At 43.0% G+C, this 22,460-nt stretch overlaps 1 protein-coding gene across 1 annotated transcript in view; it reads right to left on the bottom strand.

The window, feature by feature from the left end:
• Positions 1-1,501: 1,501 nt before the first annotated feature.
• Positions 1,502-22,460, bottom strand: part of uggt1 (UDP-glucose glycoprotein glucosyltransferase 1) — a 36,020-nt gene continuing 15,061 nt past the window's right edge. The window contains exons 12-40 of the mRNA XM_080513501.1: positions 21,597-21,688; positions 20,598-20,748; positions 20,336-20,455; positions 19,460-19,545; positions 18,360-18,495; positions 18,103-18,234; positions 16,421-16,585; positions 15,364-15,484; positions 14,558-14,656; positions 13,750-13,844; positions 12,259-12,465; positions 11,727-11,858; positions 11,462-11,592; positions 11,220-11,315; positions 10,829-10,931; positions 10,344-10,423; positions 7,374-7,563; positions 6,875-7,033; positions 6,054-6,139; positions 5,851-5,935; positions 4,974-5,062; positions 4,321-4,425; positions 4,102-4,186; positions 3,832-4,014; positions 3,587-3,747; positions 3,252-3,366; positions 2,803-2,919; positions 2,351-2,495; positions 1,502-2,244 (exon numbers count right to left, since the gene is read on the bottom strand). Of these exons, the coding sequence (XP_080369627.1) occupies positions 2,225-2,244; positions 2,351-2,495; positions 2,803-2,919; positions 3,252-3,366; positions 3,587-3,747; positions 3,832-4,014; positions 4,102-4,186; positions 4,321-4,425; positions 4,974-5,062; positions 5,851-5,935; positions 6,054-6,139; positions 6,875-7,033; positions 7,374-7,563; positions 10,344-10,423; positions 10,829-10,931; positions 11,220-11,315; positions 11,462-11,592; positions 11,727-11,858; positions 12,259-12,465; positions 13,750-13,844; positions 14,558-14,656; positions 15,364-15,484; positions 16,421-16,585; positions 18,103-18,234; positions 18,360-18,495; positions 19,460-19,545; positions 20,336-20,455; positions 20,598-20,748; positions 21,597-21,688 (3,486 nt within the window). The 3' untranslated portion in view covers positions 1,502-2,224. The remainder of the gene's footprint in view (positions 2,245-2,350; positions 2,496-2,802; positions 2,920-3,251; positions 3,367-3,586; positions 3,748-3,831; positions 4,015-4,101; positions 4,187-4,320; positions 4,426-4,973; positions 5,063-5,850; positions 5,936-6,053; positions 6,140-6,874; positions 7,034-7,373; positions 7,564-10,343; positions 10,424-10,828; positions 10,932-11,219; positions 11,316-11,461; positions 11,593-11,726; positions 11,859-12,258; positions 12,466-13,749; positions 13,845-14,557; positions 14,657-15,363; positions 15,485-16,420; positions 16,586-18,102; positions 18,235-18,359; positions 18,496-19,459; positions 19,546-20,335; positions 20,456-20,597; positions 20,749-21,596; positions 21,689-22,460) is intronic.

The raw sequence follows: 22,460 nt of genomic DNA, 5'->3' as shown, positions 1-22,460 counted from the left end.
TTCTGGAAAAGAGGAGAAGGAAGTGGTTGAACCTCTCTGGGACAGTTCAGACGAAATGGGGCGCTTTGTCTGGTGCAGCGCGGCGTCCGCCAACCTGTTGCATCCATCTTGGTTTTTTTTTTTTTTTTTTTTTTTAAAGGAACAGTTCAGCATTTTTTGCTCTTTATTTTAGTTTTTTTTTTTATTTTCCATCAACAGCGAGACTGGAAACGGAAGATCTGAAGGTTGTCGTCTAACCAGCTGCTGCTCTCGGAACTAACTCACCCCCCTCCCCCGCCACCGCCATGTCATAATCATGCTCAATGGATGTTTTGTCTTTACGTCGATGGTACGACTGCCGACCCCCACACAGCCATACAGGTTCCGCCACACTTTCGTTCTTGAATCACGCAGCAGATGTTGGCCCAAATGATGGCTCCGCCCCCACCACCACCACCACCACCCACCCCCCTCCCCATGGGCGGAGTCTCGAGCATCGGGACAGCAGCGCCGCCGTCGGCGGAAACGAGATGCAAGCCGCGCCGAGAAGAGGAAAACAGCAACTTCTTCCAGCCTCCAAGCAGAATGTCCCATCTCGTCCTCCCTGAGCGCGCCGTCCGCCGCTCGTCCGCGTTCAAAGTCTTTTTCTCCTTTTAGCCGTTTTTTTTTTTTTTTTTTTTACATTTTTAAATGTGTACATTCTGCTTTTTGTTTCTCATCTCTTTGCCGGTGTTCCTCTGAATCAAAGCCACATGATTGTGATCGAGAAAAAAAACGGATGCAACAAACCTTTTGGCCCCCTGGAAGCGGCTGTGTGCTGGGGTGGCGGGGGACTTTCTGTCATTCAACATTCCAGTTGGACTCCAGATGATGTGGGATTCATTTTGCAATAAAAAAAAAAACACAAAAACTGCTCGGTTGGTAATTTTGACCAGATGTCCCACGAAAGCAAAACAATCATGCCATTGTCTTTTGTTTTAATTTGAATTAATGTAAACCCACCCCCCCCCCCTCCTCAGTTTGTCCTCATGTTTGTAGCATTCATTTTACATGTATATTATTTTTCACATTGTTTATAGAAGCCATTATTTAGTTACCTTTAATTTGTTGTATCGAAACCTTATTTTAAGTGATTTTTTTTTTTTTTTTTTAAATGAATTGGTGTAAAAATTGAATGTTACTTTTGTAAAACCCTTTTTCAAATGGATCACAATAAAAGTATGAAACCTTCCAAACCTCCACAAATCAATGTTTTGGTAAGTAAATAACAAATGTGGACATGTAATGGAATTTTTAATAGTTTAGCCTTTACAGTTATTTGCCTTCTGTTGAGGTAGTTTAACTTTTTTCTTGTTTTATCATTCTTAGCACAAGCAGTTTTGCCAATTTTAATATTTAAGTTTCTTGAGTCTGCGTAAATAAAAATGATGCATTTTATCAGGGAATCGTTCCAGATTCGACAACATTTGTCACTAAAAAGCAGAAACTGTAGCGGCGTCAGTGAAAACACAGTGAGTGGGACGGGATCGTCTCTTTATTGAGGGAATTTTTTTTTTCCATTTAACAAAACAAATGTGACAGTTGAAACGAGAAAACAAACCAATGACTGTTACAAGAAACAGAAAATCCTCTTGTGTGCTGTCCGACACACACACACACACACACACCGTCTCTGCTGCTTCGTACTTTGTGCGGCGACTCGAGAAGTTTCGGGAATCTCGACCTGAGAGACGCAGTGACGGGGAGGAAAACTGGAGGTTTAATTTTTTTTTTCTTCTCGATCTTCAATTCTTTCCCCCGGAAACCGCTAAACACGTGAAAAGTTCTCAGATTCCCCGCCGAGCGAGTGAAAGTCCCGGAGGTTTGAAGAAGCAAAAACCCGGGAGGGCGAACCTGCGGCGTGATTTAATCTCGCGTCCTCTTTTTACCCTTTGTGCTTTAAACCACAGCCAGAACCAGAACCAGAACCAGAACCAGAACCCCAATCAGTGCAAACTAACAGACTCATGTCCATCTCTTGGAAAAAAAAAAAAAAATAGAATTCATAATCATGACTCGCTTCACAATAATACATTCTCATTGGTTGCACTCACACAGACACATAAACCTGTAAAAAAAAAAAAAAAAAAGATCATCGACAAACGACGACGACGCGGTTTGGAGCTGGGACGTGGTCAGCCGGTCGGTCAGCGGAGAGGTTTCCCTTCAAGCAGCAAGCGTTCATCGACTGGTCCCGGTGGATTCCTCACAGCTCCGTGTGGCCGTCTGACAGGAGCACACACACACACATCGTCACTCGTCAGAGCCAAAGAGCTTCACGGATTCAAAGGCCAAAGGAATCGTTTCAGGCGTGGCAGTTTTCCCTGGATACCTGTGCTGGTCTTCCTCGCCGTGTGGCTCACTTCCCCCTGCACTCGGGTCTGCAGGCGCTTGATCTCCTGGTCGTAGTCGGTCCACTCGGCCACGATCCTCACCGCCGCCTGCAGCTTGGGCTCCTTGGTCATCGGGTTGTTGCACTGACGTGGAGAAAAGACCAAGCCGTTGAAATGGACCACGCTTCTTCTGAGTGAACTCGGCGGAGAGGAAACAGCAGTTTGAAAGGCTCAGATCATTAAAAAAAAAAAAAAAAACTTGCTTTGTTCCTTTAAAACAGTGTCAATTGGTAGAACATCAACCCTTCTGTGTACCATTTTTCTTATCGTTTACTGTTGTCACTTCCCACATGCATCCACGACACACAGCTAGACATCTGCCCTCTTGTGGCCATTAAGAGGTATTGCAACAAAAAACAACAACAACACTCCACACAAGGTGTGTACTTACCAAGTCTATCGTCTTGGCGCTCTTCTTGGTGCTGTCGTCGCACCACGTCTCACACCACAGCCACTCCTGAGGAAGAGACTTTATGGGCACCTGGTGGATCATGTTGTTGGGAAGATCCTGAAAGAACAAGGAAAAGCAACTAGTAAATAATAAATGGATAAGGAACCTGGAGAAACGGCCGAGTGTAACAATACTTCACAACCCGTAAGGCTCGACAGGTTGGGATGAAATCGTTTCAACAACACGAGAAACAAGGAAACCTGGTTTTTGTTTTGTCCTGCGGATGAGGCCTCAAGTCCAAAACTCTTCCCGTTGTGAACTTGATCGATTATTGATTTACCGGTGAGGTCAGATAACTCAAGACTTCACGTGAACTCAGCAGACAGATCTCAGACAAGAGTCAAGCGGGGGGGGGGGGGGGGAGTGTCAGAGAGCGGCGAGTGTTCCACCTGGTCCAGGTTGGAGAGGCTGTTGGGGTCCTGGCTGAGCCCCTGGTACTGCCCTCTGAGTCGGTCTCCTGCGGCGATCTTCCTGAACTTCTTCAGGTCGACCACGTACAGAGCGCTGCGGACGAGTCACACCGGGATTGAAATAAAAGAAGAAGAAGAAGAAGAAAGGAGCAGAATCGCCGTGTGAGAGTGCGCCCAAGTATCTAAAGCGAAAAGCGCCGAACGGCGCTTTTCGCTTTAGATACTTGGACGCGCTCTCACACGTTGTGGCGCGTGAGAGTGCGTCCAAGTACCTAAAGCTAAAAGCGGCGTGGCGGCTGAGCGGTCGGCCTTACCTGATGTGGTATTTGCGTCCCGCGAGGTGGCTCGCCCAGTAGCCCGACTTCCAGAAGCGGTAGCCGTCCATCTCCCTGCGGCTCTCGCAGAACGGCGTGTAGCCATACGGCGCGCCCTCCAGGTTGAAGTCGCGCAGCTCCTTCAGGTCCGTGCGCACGATCTGGGGGGGAGAATGGGAAGACGCGCGAGTTTTAATAGCCGAGCATTACGACGACGCGCGCCGCCGGTCCTGAAACGGACGGACCTGGTCGGCGTCCACGAACAGGATCTTGTCGACGGCGAGCGGGAACAGCACGTCCAGGAAGAGGATCTTGTAGCCCCAGATGATCCGCTGCTTCTCCGTCTGCTGGTGCAACCAGCGCGGCCACTTGTACTGGACCAGCTCGTACTGGAAGCCGTATTCTCTCGCCATGCGGGGGATGAACTCCTGAGAGAAGACGAGAGCGCCACGCGCGCGCGCGTCACAAAAGAACATCTCATCTCAAAACGCTGCGGCCACGACGGAACACCCTACCTTGAACGTCGGGGACAGGTAGTTCTTGAGGAACCAGAACTTGACGGGCGTTTTGGTGTTTTTCAGAACCGACAGCATCATAATCCTGGGAGGGAAGGAGAAGAGGGGGGAGTCGATCAAGGCTCCGTTCACACTCGAGGGAGGGGGGGTGGGGGGGGCGTCGCTCGGCGAAGCGCTCTCTGCCGTCCGGGGGGGGGGGGTCACGTCTCAGACGCTCACCTGAGGAACCTCTCGTACAGATGCCCCGAGGCCACGGAGAAGATGTTGATCACGTCGTCCTTGTCCTGCTTCGGCTCCTCCGCCTTGCCTCCGCCGGTGAATCCTCTGAAAGAGGGAAATGGAACAGGTCGTCGCCCGACAGCTCAGAAGTCTGAAAATCAGCAACTGATTAAAAGAAAGATTTGATGAAATTCTTATGCTTTTTTTTTTTTAGCGCTCCCGACAGCACTTTGGGATTTTTGTCTCTATTAATACACTTTACTTACTTTAAGAGGGGGAGCTAGAAAATTCCAGAGGAAATTCTGTATACCTGCCTCACTGTCTTTAGATCTCAGCGTCTCCACGGCAACAGACGCTGACCTCGTTGGAGGCACCTCTCCCATCCGCTTTGTGTGAGACACTTTTTCACAGATTTTAGCCAAATCATTAACAAAAAATCGGAGCAACCTATTCCCTTTGGTGTGCTCGGCGTGGGACGAGTTACTGGACGAAGCAAATGGCAGAAATAAATAGAAAATAAGAAGAAGAAATCAAATGGCCACCTAAGATAATGTAGTAATCGTCGCACGTTGCCACTAAGGCGGGAAAAAGAATGAAAAGCCCTTTAGGTGTTGGTAAATCCTCAGCGGACACTCCAGCCCTGGTGGTCGTACCTGGCCAGGGATTTCCAGAAGCCGGTGTCGTTCTCCTCCGTCCCGTCACTCAGCAGCTCCTCATTGAACTTGTCCGGCTTCTTCTGGACCTGACGGACACACAATTCAAACCGAGTCTTCATCCACTTTGTTCTCCGTTCTGGCCTCGGATTGACAAGTTTAGGAAATGTGAGTGAAGGGTAATGAAATGCTCCTGCAATGAACGAAAATCCTCGGGCGTTTTCCGTTTCTATATGAACTTGTTACCAGTGGAGATTCACCAGGTCGGTCTGTTAACACACTTTAATAACACAACTAGAATAGTTTCATATGGATTAGTATATGGATAAATAAATAAAGTTGTCTTTATTATAGTACAGTGGTAATAGAGGACGTTGTCTTTGTACTAAAACAAAACGGCATTAACGGCCATCAATGTCAAGACTGAAGGTAAAAAGGTGCAAAGATCAATAAAACATAAAAATGAAGTGACATGTATTCTAATACAGTAAAGTATTAGAATATCAGGACATGAGGAGAAAATTAAACGCAGAAAATTCGGACGATGATTTAAAAACGTCAATTTGGCGTAACTTTGTGGTTACGTAACTGCAGGAAACATGGTTTGGTTTTAGATTGAAATTTGTGCAAATGCAAGTGCAAACTGTAGGAAAATAGGAAAACAGAACTGGAAACACACATATATTAATCCTCCAACTTCATTTTCCCCTGAATGGATGTATTTTGAATGCAATCTGATGCTGCAGCGTCCTTCAGTAGCTGTTCCTTCCAACATGGCGCCACGGCGACAACGCTAATGTCGACCGCGTGATTTTAACTGCGTCGTCAACAAGCAGCAAACTGCGTCGAGGCGTCGCCTCCGCCCCGGTGGACCGACCTTGACTTTAATGATCCGGCTCTTGAAGTTGTTCAGCACCACCACGATGTCGTCGGAGTCTGCGGGGGAGTCGGTGCCGTCATGGCTGCAAAGGAAGACGGAGAGAATGGTGGAGAAACTGCTCGAGCAGAGTCGAGAGTGTGTGTGTGTGTGTGTGTGTGTGTGTGTGGAGCGGCTGGCCGACGGATTCCCCACAGTCTCACCTGTAAATCTTGTAGATGTCATCAGAGCGTCCTTTCCTCAGCTTCAGGATCCAGGCGCCGGGGTTGGCCTTGAGCTGGAAGTAACCCTGCGGAGCGGAGCCGGAGGCGTAAAGTGTACCACGCCACTGTGTCCACGCTGTATGGTCATGAATGACCACTAAAAACAACTAAAAACTAAAAACACTGACATTTTAAGATTTAGTGGAGTATAACCTTCTAAAAACCATGGTTTAAAGCTCATCTGGAAATTTTACCGAACAAATTGCAAAACAGATTCGCCAAGAGAAAAAGTAGATAGGAACTGAAAGGAACTGAGGTTTTTACAAAACAAAAGGTTTCAATCGGCCGTAATGGAAAAATGCATCTCAATGGAAGGAGTCAGTCTGTGGAACCGTCTTGATTGTAAAATTAAAACTTCTAAATCCATTGACGTATTTAAGAAACTTGTTGAATTATCAATGTTACAGAAATACGACACTGCGGAGTAGCAGATCAACCTTATTTATTTATTTTGTGTTTGATGTTTTGGAAAAAAACGGCTGCATGTGACACTCAAATGAAATGAACTGGAACTGTAAAGGATTTTTTGTGTTGATAAGGGGCAGACATTATAAGTTTGACTTCTTTCTGCTCCTTTTCATTCATATGAAATGCTGTTGTTGCATTGTTTTAAATGAATGAAATAAATAATAAAATGAAAATGAAATGGTATCAGAATATTCAATGTCATTTTGTGCCACGGCGGTTCATACTATCGCGTGCATTTCGCCACGTTCTTTCATACCCGTTGCGTTCCGGCGCCGCTCAAAGCATCGACTTACTAGATTGGCCATGACGATGGTGTCCACCATGACGGGCTCGGAGGCCGTTCCCAAGGTGAACTGGAGTCCGCGCGGCGGCTGGCCAGAACTGACGTCGAAACAATGGCCTTCCAACAACAGGTGCTCCAGCTCGTACTTGGCCGCCACGATATTCTCCACCTGGAAACACAAGACACGCACTCCATCGAAAAATGGCTTAAAATTTCCCCCATTAAGGGTAAGAAAAAAAAAAAAAAGACTGAATCCTCTCCGCAATAAAGAAAATCCAAACAGAGATCCCTTCTCTCGGGGATCGTTTGCAGCCGGAGCCAGAGGAAGAAAACAAGCAACTCCAATAAACAAGTATAACAACAACTGTACCGACGCTAATTAGAGACGGTAAAAGCTTGTGGGGCTGCTGGGGCTCAACTCAACCTCAAGTTGTCTGTGAAAAGCGCAAGACTGCAGTTAAATCCTCTCGTGAGAGTTCCAGAACTCAAGCTGTGCGAAGGAAACGTACCTCCTCCAGGTAGATGTTGTCCAGGTCGTAGCGGGTGTGCACCGACTCCACCATCCAGCTCTCCGGTGTGTTCAGATTCAGGGTGAAGAGCGGCGACTGAGGCATGTCCAGGAACTTGGCCAGGGGCCCCGGGGAGAAACCGCCGTCGGCCTGAAACGCCACCTCCGGCTCCAACACGTAGCGGTAAAAACTGCAAGAGACGACGGGCGAGTCGTGTGGTGAGACGCCGGCTGACGTTTCGTACCTCGGCGTTTATTTGAAAAAAGGAGGTTCCACCGAGGAGGAATTTGTTTTGGCAGACACAAAGTGAACACGGGGAAAGGAGAAAATAACGTAAAAAATAAAATATGATGGCAGGAGGAAGGAAATCAAGAGAAATGTACGGAACGATATGGGCCGTGAGACGAATAGTCACAGCGAATGTGTGACACGCAAAGTGCAGCTCGAGGCCGCGTGATGCAGCCGAAAGCCCCGAAAGACCCGAGGCAACATTTGAGCTCAACCCTTTATGACTGTTTGCGACGTTAGCGTGTGTCTCACTTCAGAGCTGGACGCCAAATACCAAAAAGCCACTTCTAAAAATAATAATAATAATAATAACAATCAGCTTTATTGTCAGTCTATTAGAATACGACAAAATCGAGTTGGGCGGCAGCTGTAACATTACAGCCACAGAATATATTAAAAGGTTACATAAATAATAAATCCCAGTTCCTGCAGAGCTCGCTTCTCTCTCATAGCCATGAGAAATATGTCAAAAAAAAAACTGAAATAATAATTAGAAAAAAAAAAAAAAAAGCCAATTCAAAAAGTGAAAATTCCCCCAATCTAATGTCTTCAAACATCACATTTGTATCATAAGAGATCATTAGAAATGACCAGGGAACAAGTTATTCCTACATTTTCCAAGTAGCGTCACGTGTTATAATAAACATGTCGTATCTTTAAAAAAAACAAACTTCGAAGTAATCCTTTTCCTCTCTTTTTCAGTTCTATCGTGACAATAAGGGGAAAATTTGCATTTTGAAAATATTCTGAAATCAGGATTTCTGACCAACGGTAGGTGGTGCTGTGTTGCCATGATAAACAAGAAATCTACAACCAGTCATCATTCAAAGGTTCTGCTCTAAAACTAAATCAGAATTTTTTTTAATGAAAAATAACAGAAAAAATAAAACCTTTATCTGTGGTTGATGTGAAATTCTGCTAGGTTTACTTTTGCTATGTAATCTTATTATACTACAAAGACTGACTAACGTTATCAGATAATAAAGTAGAAAGTTTAAAAGCTCCATGTCCTGAGTTAATATTGTTCAATACTTTGCACATAAATGTTAAATACCAGCAAAGATCCTAAAGGGAACGGAACAAATACCATCCTGATTGATTTCACTCCAATTTATAGCCTTGATGACTAAATAAATAAATTATTACTTACGTGATGCAATTGGTTTTAATAGTCACAAATCAATTGGATTTTAAACCTTTAACTGGTTCTGCAACTGTATGTTTGAGCTTCATTTGTGGTTAAATTGTCATAATAAAACAAACAAAACTGCTCTATGGCCTCATCCTGCTCAATCCCTAGTGTAATCTACCTTACAACCACTAGATGGCAATGTTGTGAAAGGAAACTCGTCTTTTCCGGAAGTTGTTTGTTGAAGATCTTTGGCTTCAGGAATCATGAAAACTTAATTTTAATATATTATGCCTATGACACCCATTGATGATATTTTAGTTGAATCACAGAAAATAATAATAATAAAAAAAAAGATTTTTCTGTGCTTGAGTGGACTGAAGCTGTTGATAGTTTTCCATATAAACAATATAAAGACTATAAAATTCCACAGAAGAAAAAAATTATAGTGAGAATAAAGTTCTTTTTGCTTTATTATTATCATTATTTGTGTTTTAATGTATGCACAGTATAGGAATAAAGTTGAAATAATTATAGTGATATTTAAGTAAAAAAACAACCTGAACTCAAACATGACCAACAAAAAGATTTTACCACAGGATGATTGAAAATGTGCTCAACTATATATAAAAATGCTATAAATTCAACTGTAATTTCAGAAGAGGGTTTTTTTTTTGTCATAAATAATGACTGATGTGGTAGGAGTGGGATTAAATAAATTCCCACACATAAAACTATTCTACTTTTACAATTCAACAATTCGTTTGTCCCGACGCTTATTTAAAATGAACAGAAATCAAACTTTAAATGCAACACTGGAGCAGAATGTGAAGTTTAAGCAACCTCTAAAGAATTCAATGAATGAAAAACAGATGAACTAGTTTTCGGCTGCAGTTTTCTGATGTTTCTGAAGTTTTACAAACTCACTTATGTACATGTCCTTGTTCTGTTTGCAGATAATTTTGCCTCCTTCAGGTAAAACATCCCAGCATTATTTTGCAGTATGTATGTAGTATCATTTAAACTATATTCACGCTGCTTTTGGCTGTGGGGTGAAAACTGAGCTGCTCCGGATCCTAAACTGTCGAGTCCAAAAGTGACAGAGATGAATGGTTTAACGATCACAAAGTTTGCATCTCCACGACTTCTGCAAACTGCTTCCAGCTCAGAGATGACTTTAAATATGTCTAAAATTTTTTTGTTTTTTTTAAAGAAATGTCTAGGAATAGTTTTCAAACTAATTTGCATGTGAAAGTTATGTTTCCTGCAGCAGACGGACTCACTGCCACTGAGTAATGCAAACGAGGTTCTTTAGTTTTTAATTATCTGGACGTAACCCTATAATGATATTATACACCATCTATAGTGTGACTGCAAACATCACACAAGTCCAGTCACATTTTCAATGTATTAACACAACCTCATAATATTCCACCAATTCTGTGCTTCATTTAGAGTTAAAAAAAAAAAAACCAAGATGGTGAATCACAGACGTCAAGTGAAAACTAAGGTGAGTGGAACACCTGAGAAGGAGGAAATAAGTGTCTGCTCACCTCTTCAGAGGCATTTCTGACAGCTTGGACTGGCAGTTCATGAAAACCCGCAGGTTGATGTTTACCAGCTGCTTCAGGACCTGCGGGGGTCAGAGGGCACGGAGAGGCACGGCTCACAAGTGGAACTTTACGAGATCGCGAGCTGAACTCTGAATGAGACGAATCAAGACTGATGTGGGAGTTTATCGGCACGGAGTAACCGATTCAGCTCAAAACCCACAATGCTTTGCACCGTGATGTCACAGCCAGCTTTAAGCGGGAAGTCCGAAAAGCTTCAAGTGGAATCTGATCAGCTCGTGAGGAGCGTTACGCCGCCTTCCCCAATCTGATCAGAAGTATTTACATGATTGCGATTGTAATCGGATCAGCATTTAATGGGATTACTTATGTAACTCGAGCCGATATCAGTCCTGATAAATTCACAGGGACGGACGGGGCACGGAGGACGTGTCCCTCTGTCTGATGGGACGCCGCCGCCGGCCTACCAATAAGAGCGGAGCGAGTTTCTGTGCGTCTCTGGTTACTGGATCCACCACGGCAACAACGTCGAAGTACACGTCGCCTTCTTTGGGGCGGATCTTCACAGCACTGCAAAAAAACAACAACAACAATCAACTATGAAGTCAAGTAAACAAAAAGGTTTTTGTGTGTTGTGTCCAGAGAACACAAGTTGATTTCAATGATTCAGAGTTTTAAGGTGTACGTATCCGACGAGAACCCATTTCCCCAAGTTGGACTACTTTTTCCAAATTTAAAAATGAATACAAATGCAGTTACATCCCCCCCCAGGAGGAAAATTGACTTTTTAAACCATTCCCCACATGGAATAACGGAGGCTTGCGCCCCCAAATTATGTGCAGGAATTGCAAGTTGTACCTGTGGCGGTCATCTGCAAAGCCATATTCAACCCGGGCTTCTCCTTTGGGCTGCGAGGAGAGCAGAGCGTCCACCTTCATCACCAGGTCACTGGCCCTGAAAGGAACTCGGAGTTCACTCAGAAATACTCAATCGGGGGAAAAAAAAAAAAAAAAAGTTCACCTGCAAAAAGTCGCTACAGGAGCGTGAAAAACTAAAAAAAGAAGGTTGGACTGAGTGGTGAGAATGAGGTTAAAATATACCTATCCTCCTCAATCCCAAACTGCTGCACTTTGCTTTTGATGCGCTCTCCGGACGTCTTCAGGATGATGTTCTCCAAGAGCAGGAAGTCGTCCTGGTTAAACACCTCCTCCTCCTCCAGCGGACCGATGATCTGCAGCAAGAAAAACAACCCCCAACGGGCCGCCGCAAGTGAACGTGGGAACGCGTGCGTGTCTCCTCGTGAGGAAGACGCTATATTTGCTATACAAGTCCTGCACTGCAATAAGAAGCGAAGCCGTGACTCACTCTTCCGTTGCTGATAACTGCTCTCTGTCCTCTCTTCAGTTTGAGCACGTCTCGGCAGTACGCGGCGTGGGAGAGCAGGAAGTCAAATTTGGGACCCTCGTACGCACTTTTGAACAATGACAAATCCATACCCTGGAGGAAGAACAGATCACTTGCAGGCAGCTGGTAAAAGCAGATATTAGGAGTGAAACATGAATGCGTGGAGGTGAATCACTCTGCCTGGAGAGAAAAATCTCTCAAACAACTAACAAGAGGATTCATTTTGGTTGAAAAGCCGCGTTGATGGAGACGATCTGCATCGGCAGCTGCCTCTGCAGCGACCACTTTACACCGTTTAGTTTCACCTCATAGGGCTGGTTTTTTTGTGTGTGTGTAAAATCCTCAGGTTCTATAACAAGCAGTAGCTGCTTATCTTATAAAGTATTACATCCATGTGTTTATAAGCCATCTGATAGAAAGGATAAATTATGGGGGGGTAAGATCATGAGATCTGTCGTCTTCGCCAGCAGGACAGAGTCGGTCACATCCTCACCCCGACAGCAAAGTCTCCCACGTTGTTCCCCTTCTCCAGGGCCGTGGCAGTCTCCTCCTTCGACATCTTGGTGATGAAGTTCTTGGCGTTGTTGGCGGTTTGCGTCTGCATGGCGGCCCAGATCGCCCTCGACACGCGGCTCGTCTCAGAAGACGGGCTCTCCGACGGGTTGCTGATCATCCCCAGACGGACGTTGTTGCTGGTTTTCTGTTTGTGAAGATTTGACAACTTCAGATTTTATTTTGTTTCACCCCCCCCCCCCCCCCCCCCCACAACATGTGTTTACAAGCTCAAACATGCGTTTACAATCATCGCCGATTTAAACTATTTGACAGGAGAGTTTTTAATTCCCGTTGTGCTGACAAAAGCTGATAAATACGATCAAAGTGATTATTTAAACAGATTTGAATACTATTTACTGTTAAAAACTCAAAAAATGTTATATGACATCAATTACAAATTATTCATTTGATCAAACTGGGTCAGAGGAGAATTACATCCCGAGCAATTTGTTTTGTAGTTAATCATGTATATGAACTACTTGCCTATTTGAGATGGATTATGACTATTTTGCAGATTAATTTCATTTATATCTATCTAACAATATTTTCAATAAAGAAAGATAATTATATAATACCACGATCCAACATTGGAGAAGGGGTAGGATTAGATACGTTTTCAGGCATTAGATATAGGATGTATGCATGTTTAGAAGTAGCTATGTGTGAACTTGAATATAATCTAATTTGTCTTAATAGATTTTATACAATATAAAGTTATTTCTTTATATGATCAATATGAACTTTATATATGGAAATATATATGCATGTCTGTATATGGAATGTACAGATTTAGCTACATCGGTGGAATGAATGAATGAATCAATAAATATAAAATTCACTGTGTTGAAAACCAGACACGGTGTGTATTTTGTCAAAATGTGGCCACACTGACCAGTAGACTGGATAGAAAGTAACTAAATTAATTGAAGTTACTTCGAACTGAGCTCAACTGTTTTGCACTGCAAAGAGCAAAAAGCTTAAAGAAATAATGTAACGTTCTGTTGTTCACATACTGTCCTTGAAGCGTGCGATGTGTGTTTCCACCTTGAAATGAATACGGCAATAAACACAATCACGTTGTCATCACAATTTAAATCAAGTTCAAAAGTGGTTAAAATTCCTCCTGCTCCCTCGTGTTTGTTCAAATGTCCACTTGTGGTTTTATTGGGGGGGGGTTAAGATTATTTATTGGGCGGGTGCGGTTACTTCTACACAAAACAGGTTGTCAGAAAACACCAAACACATCTTTGTCAGAATAACCATCTCCTCTGCATTTGTAAATCCCCCCCCACAAACAAATACCAGACAGCTCTTTGTACCAATTTATGGGAAAGAAAAAAAAAAAAAAAGGTTTAAATACTTTTACAACTGTTCCAAACAAACGCCAACTGAAGTTACCAAGTTTGACAAGGAGGCGGCCTGTTTGTACCATGTGTCTGATGGCGTCGTAGAGGAGCTGTCGTCCGGAGGGTTTGTCGAAGTCTCCGACCACCCAGAAGGTCACGGGGCGGATGTAGCCGTCGTCTACAAACCACAGAAGAAGAGGAAGAGTCCGTGGTTGTGCTTTTCAGTGAACTTCGAAGGCAAACAGATCACGTTAACCTCAATAAATGTACATAGAAAAAGAAAAAAAGAAAAAAATCTACATGGAGCTGCGAGAAATAAAAGACAATTATTTTTGCTGCAAATTTTTTCCCTTCAAAGTTTCGGCCATTTTTTAACCATCGCCCGTCCGTGCAGCTACGACTACTGTCATGCTTCGAAAAACTCAAGAAAAAAAACAAAAACAAAACAATGTTAGAACGTTGGGTAAACACGTTTTGCTATTTATACTTGGACCTTGCAACACAATTATCACATGCATAATTAGTCATTTGTGTCCACTGGGAAATGCAACACAGATGGAGGCGTGGTGGCGGATTCACAAACACGTCTAAACATTGCCAACCGTGAGGTTATAAGAGGGGAAAAATAAAAAGATCAAGTGATGATGAGGAGGAGGAGGAGGAGGAGGAGAAGAGGGAATAAAACCGTGGAGTAAAAGGGTGATTACCATGCCGGTTGGTGGTGGTGATCCCTGATGGAGGGAGATTTTTTTTTTAAACGCATGTGTACGAGGAAGAAGAAAGGGAACAGGAGGAGAGGAAAGAAGGAGAGTACATAAGGAGTTCAGGTCCTGAGGATGGACAAGTTATCTTCCAAAAAAAAAAACAGCAAAAGAGTCACATGATGTGCACCTTTCTTGGTCATGTAGTTCATGCTGTTGGCCACAGCGGTGCTCTTCTCCTTCGTGTCGAGGGTCGAGAAGCGAGCGTAGTCATCGATGAAGTGGTTGTCTGCAAACAGAAGAGTTAAAAAAAAAACCCAAAACAAGTGAGGTGTCGGTACAAATGTCATTTCCAATTGGACGACTGACTTCCAGTATATTTAGCTAGCAATAAACTAAACAATGAAAACAGCGCAAACGTTTTAAAAATATGCCACACATCTTTAATTTCATATCGTGTGCTGCACTGCAGATGAAGGAAGTCTCTCTGATTCTCTTCTGTAAGTGTGGCTGCCGTCCGATTTTCACTCTGAAAGACTGAAAAACGATCTTTAATTTATAACGTTTATTAAATTCTTCTCGTTTTTTTTTCCATAGAGATTTTCTACACTGAGAAATGTCTTCTTGCTCTGCAAAGTAAACCGTCTTGCAGGGCAGTTATGGCCCGCGGGCCGCATGTTTGACATATTACACTGCGTGCGTTCTAATTATAGCCGATACCTCACTTTGCTAAACTGTGTTAAGCTGATAGGTGTTTGGGGTGTGACTTTTTTTTTTTTTTTTTTTTTTTTTTTTTACTTTGCCACCTCAATCTGAGCGCAAATAAACCGAGACATCCACAAGTCTTTAAATCTAAATTTATATTCTCTATTACCGCTTTATTTTTATTTTTTTAATTATTCAAAGCGAACCGGGTGGTAAAATAACACCACTTTCTGTGGTGTGACGAACTCGCAACATATTTACATATTGGGTTTTCTCTCCACTGGTACTCACGGGTATCGGACAGGTCCAGGTAGGTCCTGCTGGTGGACAGAACGCGGGAGTTGATGCGAGGAACGACGTTGGGCTGGTTCATGATGAAGTCCACCACGTCGTGGTCTGTCGCCAGCTCACCCTGAGGAGCCATACCGGGTTAGAAAAAAAAAAACTAAACCAGGAGGTAAAAGACGAGAAAAGTCGGCGGGGACATTGTTCGCTGTTCAAGTCGAGCCGACAGTGACGGAGGAGGTCTTTCTCCGTTCCAACTGGACATTGAAAAGGAGAAAACATGTGATGACTAACACCACGTCGAGGAGTAAAACTGCTGGAGTGATGAAATTGCAGACTGGTCGGTGCACTGATACGCCTTGGAAATACTTTGAAAGGACAAATTCGAACATTTGGCTCAATACGAACATTAAAAGAGTTAAAATGACAGATGGCATGCTCACAGACGTCCTGCATGAGAGGGTATTTGTCTTATCATGAACATCCTGGACATCGTCTCGGCACTAAATATCCTTCTCGAGAACTTTAGATTAAAAGGAAGAAATCTTTTTTTTTTTTTTGTTTCAATGTTTTATTTTATTTTATAATCAATAAATGCTGCAACGCAAATGAGAAAAACACAAATCCGCACGTATAAGATCAAAAGCCAGTATAGTATTCAGATACAGTATGAACTGGTCTGCATGTACGTTCAGAGGAGGTACATTACTGGTATTAATGAGTTAAAAGTGTTTTACTTGTTTTCGCTGCGTGAAAAACCGAAACATGCAGATAGACATTTTAAGTTACGCCCCTTGTGTGCATGAGGAGGCAGCACAGAGTCACTGTGCCACCCAGAGCTGCAGATTTTGTTGCGTTTGCTATTCAGGTTTAATGAATTAGATTCTGGATTCACGGGACCAGAAATGTCAGGGATCAGGCAGCAAAACACAGACGAGGGCTGTTTTGTCACATTCGCCTAAAGGTTCAGACTAGAAAGACGTGTGTGTGTGTGTGTGTGTGTGTGTGTGTGTGTGTGTGTGTGTGTGTACTGTATTTCTAGCTATGGTTGGCGATTACTGACCAGGTAAACAGCTCTCTGGTAGAAGGAGGTGGTCTCCAGGATCTTCTGCATGGTGACGGTTTCCAGCTCGTCGGGGTCGAGGTGTTCCCGCTGGAAAGGTATACCGTTATACATGACGACGGGCAGGGGGCCCACCCCCGTCTGCTCGTAGTACGCCCGTCCCTCCTGAAAGAGAACAAGAACAAAAATAGGATTTTCAATTCAATTCGGTTCTATTTATACACCACCATCAGTCTTTTCATGGCACTTAAGATTCAAAAATCAATGAGTAGATGTTTTTTTTTTTTCTTCTCCCCCCCCCCCCCCCCCCCCCACAAAACAATTAAATTAAAATGTGATTACAGAACTATACAAACACCAGGCTGTGTACGATGCACCTGAACCATTAGGCTCGTGTAACGGTCTGTTTTTAGATCAATCCAAACATGAGAATACCCAGGGCCATCAATCTTTCTGAAAACCACTTAAAGGGTCCAGAGCAATAGGAAGGGCGATGCGTTTCACCCTGCATGACAATAACCATAAATGTGTGTGAAGAGCAGGCGATACAGATCTGACCATACAATATTTATTAATGTTCGATCTCGGCTTGTTTCAAATAAATACATTTTTCAACAAATGATCACCATGGTGACATTTTCTCAAAAAAGTTATGTTTGTATTGATCCACTGGGTCTGTGGGGACCGTGTTAGCATTTCACGCTGTTTGGAATTTGTTTTCAGTAAGTCAAAGAAAAAGAAACCAATTTTTTTTTTTTTCCTGGGCATTTTATTTATTTTAAACTTGCTTCACCTCAGAAACCTTTCCAAGTCCCTTTGCTCATTTGCCGTGTGTCATCTGGTGAGATCAGTACAAAAACCAAACGAGCTCCATTTTACTAATGCATGACGCACACTTGGAATAAACATAAATAATGTAGAAACGGAGTCCATCGGTGAGCAGGTTCAAAACCGAGAATAACAGTTTCACTGTTTTCTGTAATCTCACTTGCCTTTTAGTTGCTTTTTTTTAATCATTTGCCACACTCATGAGGAACAAAAGAAAAAAAACAAGGTTTATTCTCTGTGCTAATCAGCTGTAGGTTGATATTTCGTACAAAGACACACGAGAAGCATTTATTCCTTTGTCTTAATCCTCCATCTCGGTATGACTTTGATGTTAGGGCTCCGTAATTGTTCTTTTATCTGCCTGTTGTGCGTCAACAATAGCTTAGAGAGGATAAAACTTTACTGATCCTTTCTAAAAAGGAATTAAGGCAGCACTTCAAATGAAACAGGACAGAAATAGCCACAACCCAAACCAACCTAAGTAATGAGCAAAGATGATCAGCGGGAATATACAAAATACTGCAAGAAAGCTAAAAACAAAATCGGGATCTGACATAAAAGAAGTATTCACAGATGAAAAAGTCAAATGATATGTAGCACAGCGATAGTTTACGCATTGTAGTAATAAAATGAAAAAAGGGTCATTCAAGGAAACACCGCCCAATTATCTAAACACTTCAGTTGCTCTGCAGGGGGTCCCTAAGAAAAGACATTACTGCTCATTTATTTATTGTAGTGCCAAGTCGGGTACCGATTCATAATTTAAATATGGAAACACGTGTCATGAAAGCAACGATTTAAGCAAACGTGAGAATGTTTTATCCAGTGTGGCGCCACATCCGGGCCCGACTCACCTTCCTGTTGCTGTCGTAGGTTGAATCGGCTCCGAGGACGCTGCTGACCTCCACGTAGGGAAACCTTTTCTCCAGAACTTTAACCACATCCCCCACGCTCAGCTTTCCACCGATTGGCACGCGGTTAAACATCTGCGGGATTCAACGAGAGACACACAATATTTTTGTTGGTGTTGCGTTTTTTTTTTTTTTTTTTTTTGCTTCGCAAGCAGTCGGGAGTTGGATTCGGACGATTTTTTTCCCGACAGCGAACTCACCGACAACACAGATTCGAAGGCGCTCTGACTGTCCACCTCGTCCGTGATGTAGTTGTACGCTCGCACGAGCGCCACGCCCGCGTCCTGCATGCCGTCTATGTCGTCATCGTCGGACACCACGAACACGAACCCGATCCTGAAACACAAACGCGGAGGAAATAAGTGTCCGGAGATCGGGGTTTAAAATGCAGCGAGAGTGGCGCCGGCTTCATCAGTATTCAAACAAGCTGACCCTCCCCAGATGCCACATGCAGCGAGGTTTCAAAAGGTCTTCCAAAAGTGCCTGACAAAACTTCCAAAATTAAAATGGATTTTAACTACACATGGCGGCTGCAAGTATTCTGCTCTGTGCAGTAACTCTGGAGTGAGAAAAAAAAAAAAAAATGTTATGATGTGTGTTTAAATGAAAGAAATAACATACAGGTGCAGCCAAAGAAATTAAATATAAATGGATTTACATCGATAAATCCGATCGAACTCTCATCCCATCAAGGGCTCGGATTTACATCAACTCTAAATGAAGCAATCAGATTTTAAAGATGTGAAGAAAGAATTTGTTCACTCGAACAGGCAAGCTTGTGTTTCTCGTCTCTCTGCGACACCGAAGGAAAATGATGTTCTTGTTCAGAACCTCATCAGGAAGAGATGATGTTTTTCCTCGAAACATCGCGCGTGAAGTTTGACACGGTGAAGCTGCAGACGTGAGCACAAAGGGCCCGACAGTGGGAAATAATAAATGTGTTGCTCATGTGGACTCTGATCAGATCACAAACAGGGTTACAACCCCTCCTCCGATCAGAATTTCAGTCACATAATCCCAATCTCACCAGACAAGGCTGGAATAATTATGGCCTCTGGTTATAAATAAAAAGAAGAAAAATTGCTCTTCTCACTATCATCAAGGATGACGAGATAACACAGCTCATGTGCAATGCATCTAAAATACATGGAAGTTTCACACTTTCAATTAAATTATGGGGAAACAGTCTTTTCCGTTGTATCATAATTTCTCATCACCCGGAAAGTTCAGTTGCCACAGGCGGACGAGTTCCGGTCGAATATAATAAAGAATCAATTGACCCGACGACACAAACACGGACCTGAGAGGAATGTTGTTGGTGTAAAACATCTCCGCAACACCCAGCAGCTCAGCAGCGTGTTCCTGGGTCGGATCCAAGATGATTACCTGCAACAGACACGTACGTGTTGGTACTTTTCAATGGGCGTAAAAAAAGTTTTATACGAAAGTTAATCCCCCCCCCCCCCATTATTATTCCATTAAAAAAAGAAAAAAACTTCTAGACAAGCAAATTTTGCAACAGAGTTGATTTAAACTAAGAACTTGAGTCAAACTTCATCCTAATGAGTCACTACAGTTTGGTGTTGAAATCACTGGCAACAAGCGACAGCGAGACAATTAAAACTGGAAAATGTTCAGCTTCACTTTGTTTTCTTATGCATGACTACATCTCTCTCTTACCCTGTCACCATGAGTCCTAAACAATTTAAGAGTTAGGAAATAAAAAAAAACCCCAACAAAAAACAACAAAACTACAAGAAAGTGAATAGATAGAACTTTGTGCCCATAAACATGTCATTAACACGTCATACATTTTGTAACATGAGCAGCAATATTGAATCACCGCCAAATATCGCAGTTACTGCGCATTTTATGTCAATTCCACAGCAATAAAATACAAATCAATCCAGTCAATCTAGTGATAAAAGATGTTAAGATCCTATCTAGATGTTTTTACATTGATTTCAAGCAATGACTTATTCTTCAAAAAAAAGTAGCATTCCCATATCTATATTATTATTTCTTCAGTTTCAAAATATCTCCAGTCAAAATTTTACATTTCTAGCCAGGTACATTTTTCTTTTAAGAAATATCAATATTCAGCCTTTTTCTAGTATTTTGGAGTGCACCTGGATTCAGATACGTTTACGTCACAAGGGGTTAAATATTCCTTTACCATATTGTGAAAGTTCTTGCGGATTTGCCTGATGACTCCAGGGAACGTTGGCCTGAGCAGCTCCTGCACGTTGTAAGGCCACGAGCTGTACCTGTGGTCCGTCTCCAGGTTATTAATCCACTAAAAGAGGAGAAGGATACGGGACAAACAACAACCAAAAAAAAAAAAAAAAAAACAGGGTTTTGCAAACAATTTAAGTGCATTCATTTAATGCGACGAATTTTCCCGGACTGCTCAGATCAGTCGGCGTGTGTGTTCTTACACTGATTGCAGGGTTGCGGATGTCAACGGCGTAGTCGGAGTCGGAAGGCTGAACGTTGAGCTTCAGGATGTCGTGAATGAACGGCGTCTCGATTTGCAGAGAGCGCAGGCCCTCCATGACGCGGGCCTCACTGCGCAGCACCTCGAACACACTGCAGGGAGCAAAGAGGGAGGCTCATCCAGGGACCTGCATTGAGGCTAAAGCCTTCACACGTCTGTCGTTTCAGCGAAAATAAGACATGACATACAATCTCTGCGACGTGCAGTCAAGTGTCAAACTTTTTTTTTTTTTGATACATAATATAAACACAATTGATAACATTTAAATATATTTACAATGGGCAGATTATTCATAAATAAAGAATACTAATACAGTCCCTCAAAAGCCTTAACTCAATTTCAGCTGCTCCGTTTTGGTTTTCTGCAGTGTATATATGTATATTTTTAATTTCTGGATACGATGTAGTTTTTTTCCCCTTCTTTTTAGTGAAATTGTACCTGAACAATCAGTCAAATATGGAGGTTTTTCTGTGGTACTGTAGCAGTATTCTGTAGTCATAAAATGCTCCCCAGTGATCACAGATAGTACGTACCAGTATATTTCGTAATTTAAATTGCTCCTCAATATAAAGTTGCAGAGCAGAATATATAAAGGATATTATATAAAGCTTTGCCCGTATTGAAAGTTGAAGTCATCTTAACAAAAGGGGCTGAAGTGCTCGCTCACTGGACATTTGACAACAATTCTACAAACACAAAATCCAAATGAATCCAGGACTCCTTTGCTGCTAATGAGCAAACTCCGCCAAACAATCTCTGCTTATCCCATTGGCAGATATGCTGCTTTAAAACAGAAGTCTAAAAACATATAAGAACATTTGCTTAATTTCAAGTAGGATTTCTCTCAGCGTATTTATAGGCTGCAACATCTCTGTGCCATTATGACTACAAGAGGAAAGTTGGAGAGTTGATCACCTGAATGAAAATAAAGTGCGAGTACCTGAAGATGTCCTGTGTGTCCAGATCAATATGCAGGCCATTGATGAAGAGGGCTGAATCTCCAGGCTGCAACCCCAGAGTCCCTTTGAAATACTGTGCAGGGAAACAAACATCAATTGGGACTAAATATCATGTTGACGTCAACACCTTCAGCTCTCCATTCAGCACCAACCGAGCAGAGTGCCACACCGCGCGGCACGTACCGTCAAAGCCAGCCGCCATGCAGTTAATTATACTATAAAACTAGAAGCAACAGTCGACACAAAGCTGCAACGAGACGGGCTGACAGCTCCAAACAAGCACTGACAGCTCTGTTCAAAGTCACTCTGTTTAGAGCAATCAAACCCCACACTAAACAAATCTAATTATTAGAGAAAGGGTGTGTGCGTGTGTGAGAAACTACGACTGTCTGCGTGCGTGCACAAGCAAAAGGGAAAGCTCAAAGTCGTTCTGGTTGCCGTCAAATCTCATTACAGAAAGACAAAGACATCAGATTAATCACACTCCAAACACTGCAATTACAAAAAGACATGATTAACACAAATATTGTTCATCCCACTCAAACGGCATCGTTGTCCGTGTGTGTGTGTGTGTGTGTGTGTGTGTGTGTGTGTGTGTGTGTGTGTGTGTGTGTGTCTGTGCATGTGCACGCGTGTGCGTGAAAGTGCACGTGTCCAAACTCCTTCAATCAATAATCATTTCTCGCTGCAGGACTCAGTGCGTCTGCTGAATGAATCACTGATTCACTAATTAGGACGTTTGTCTGCTCTCCCCAACACCCACCCAAACTCAAGTCTGCACACCAAGATAATGCAAACACGGCGTCAGCAGGGTGGGGAGGGGGGGTAGAATCACTAACAAGAAA

This window comes from Blennius ocellaris (genome assembly GCF_963422515.1).
Source record: "Blennius ocellaris genome assembly, chromosome: 17".
Lineage (NCBI taxonomy): Eukaryota > Metazoa > Chordata > Actinopteri > Blenniiformes > Blenniidae > Blennius > Blennius ocellaris.
This window is presented reverse-complemented; position numbering and strand designations above follow the sequence as displayed.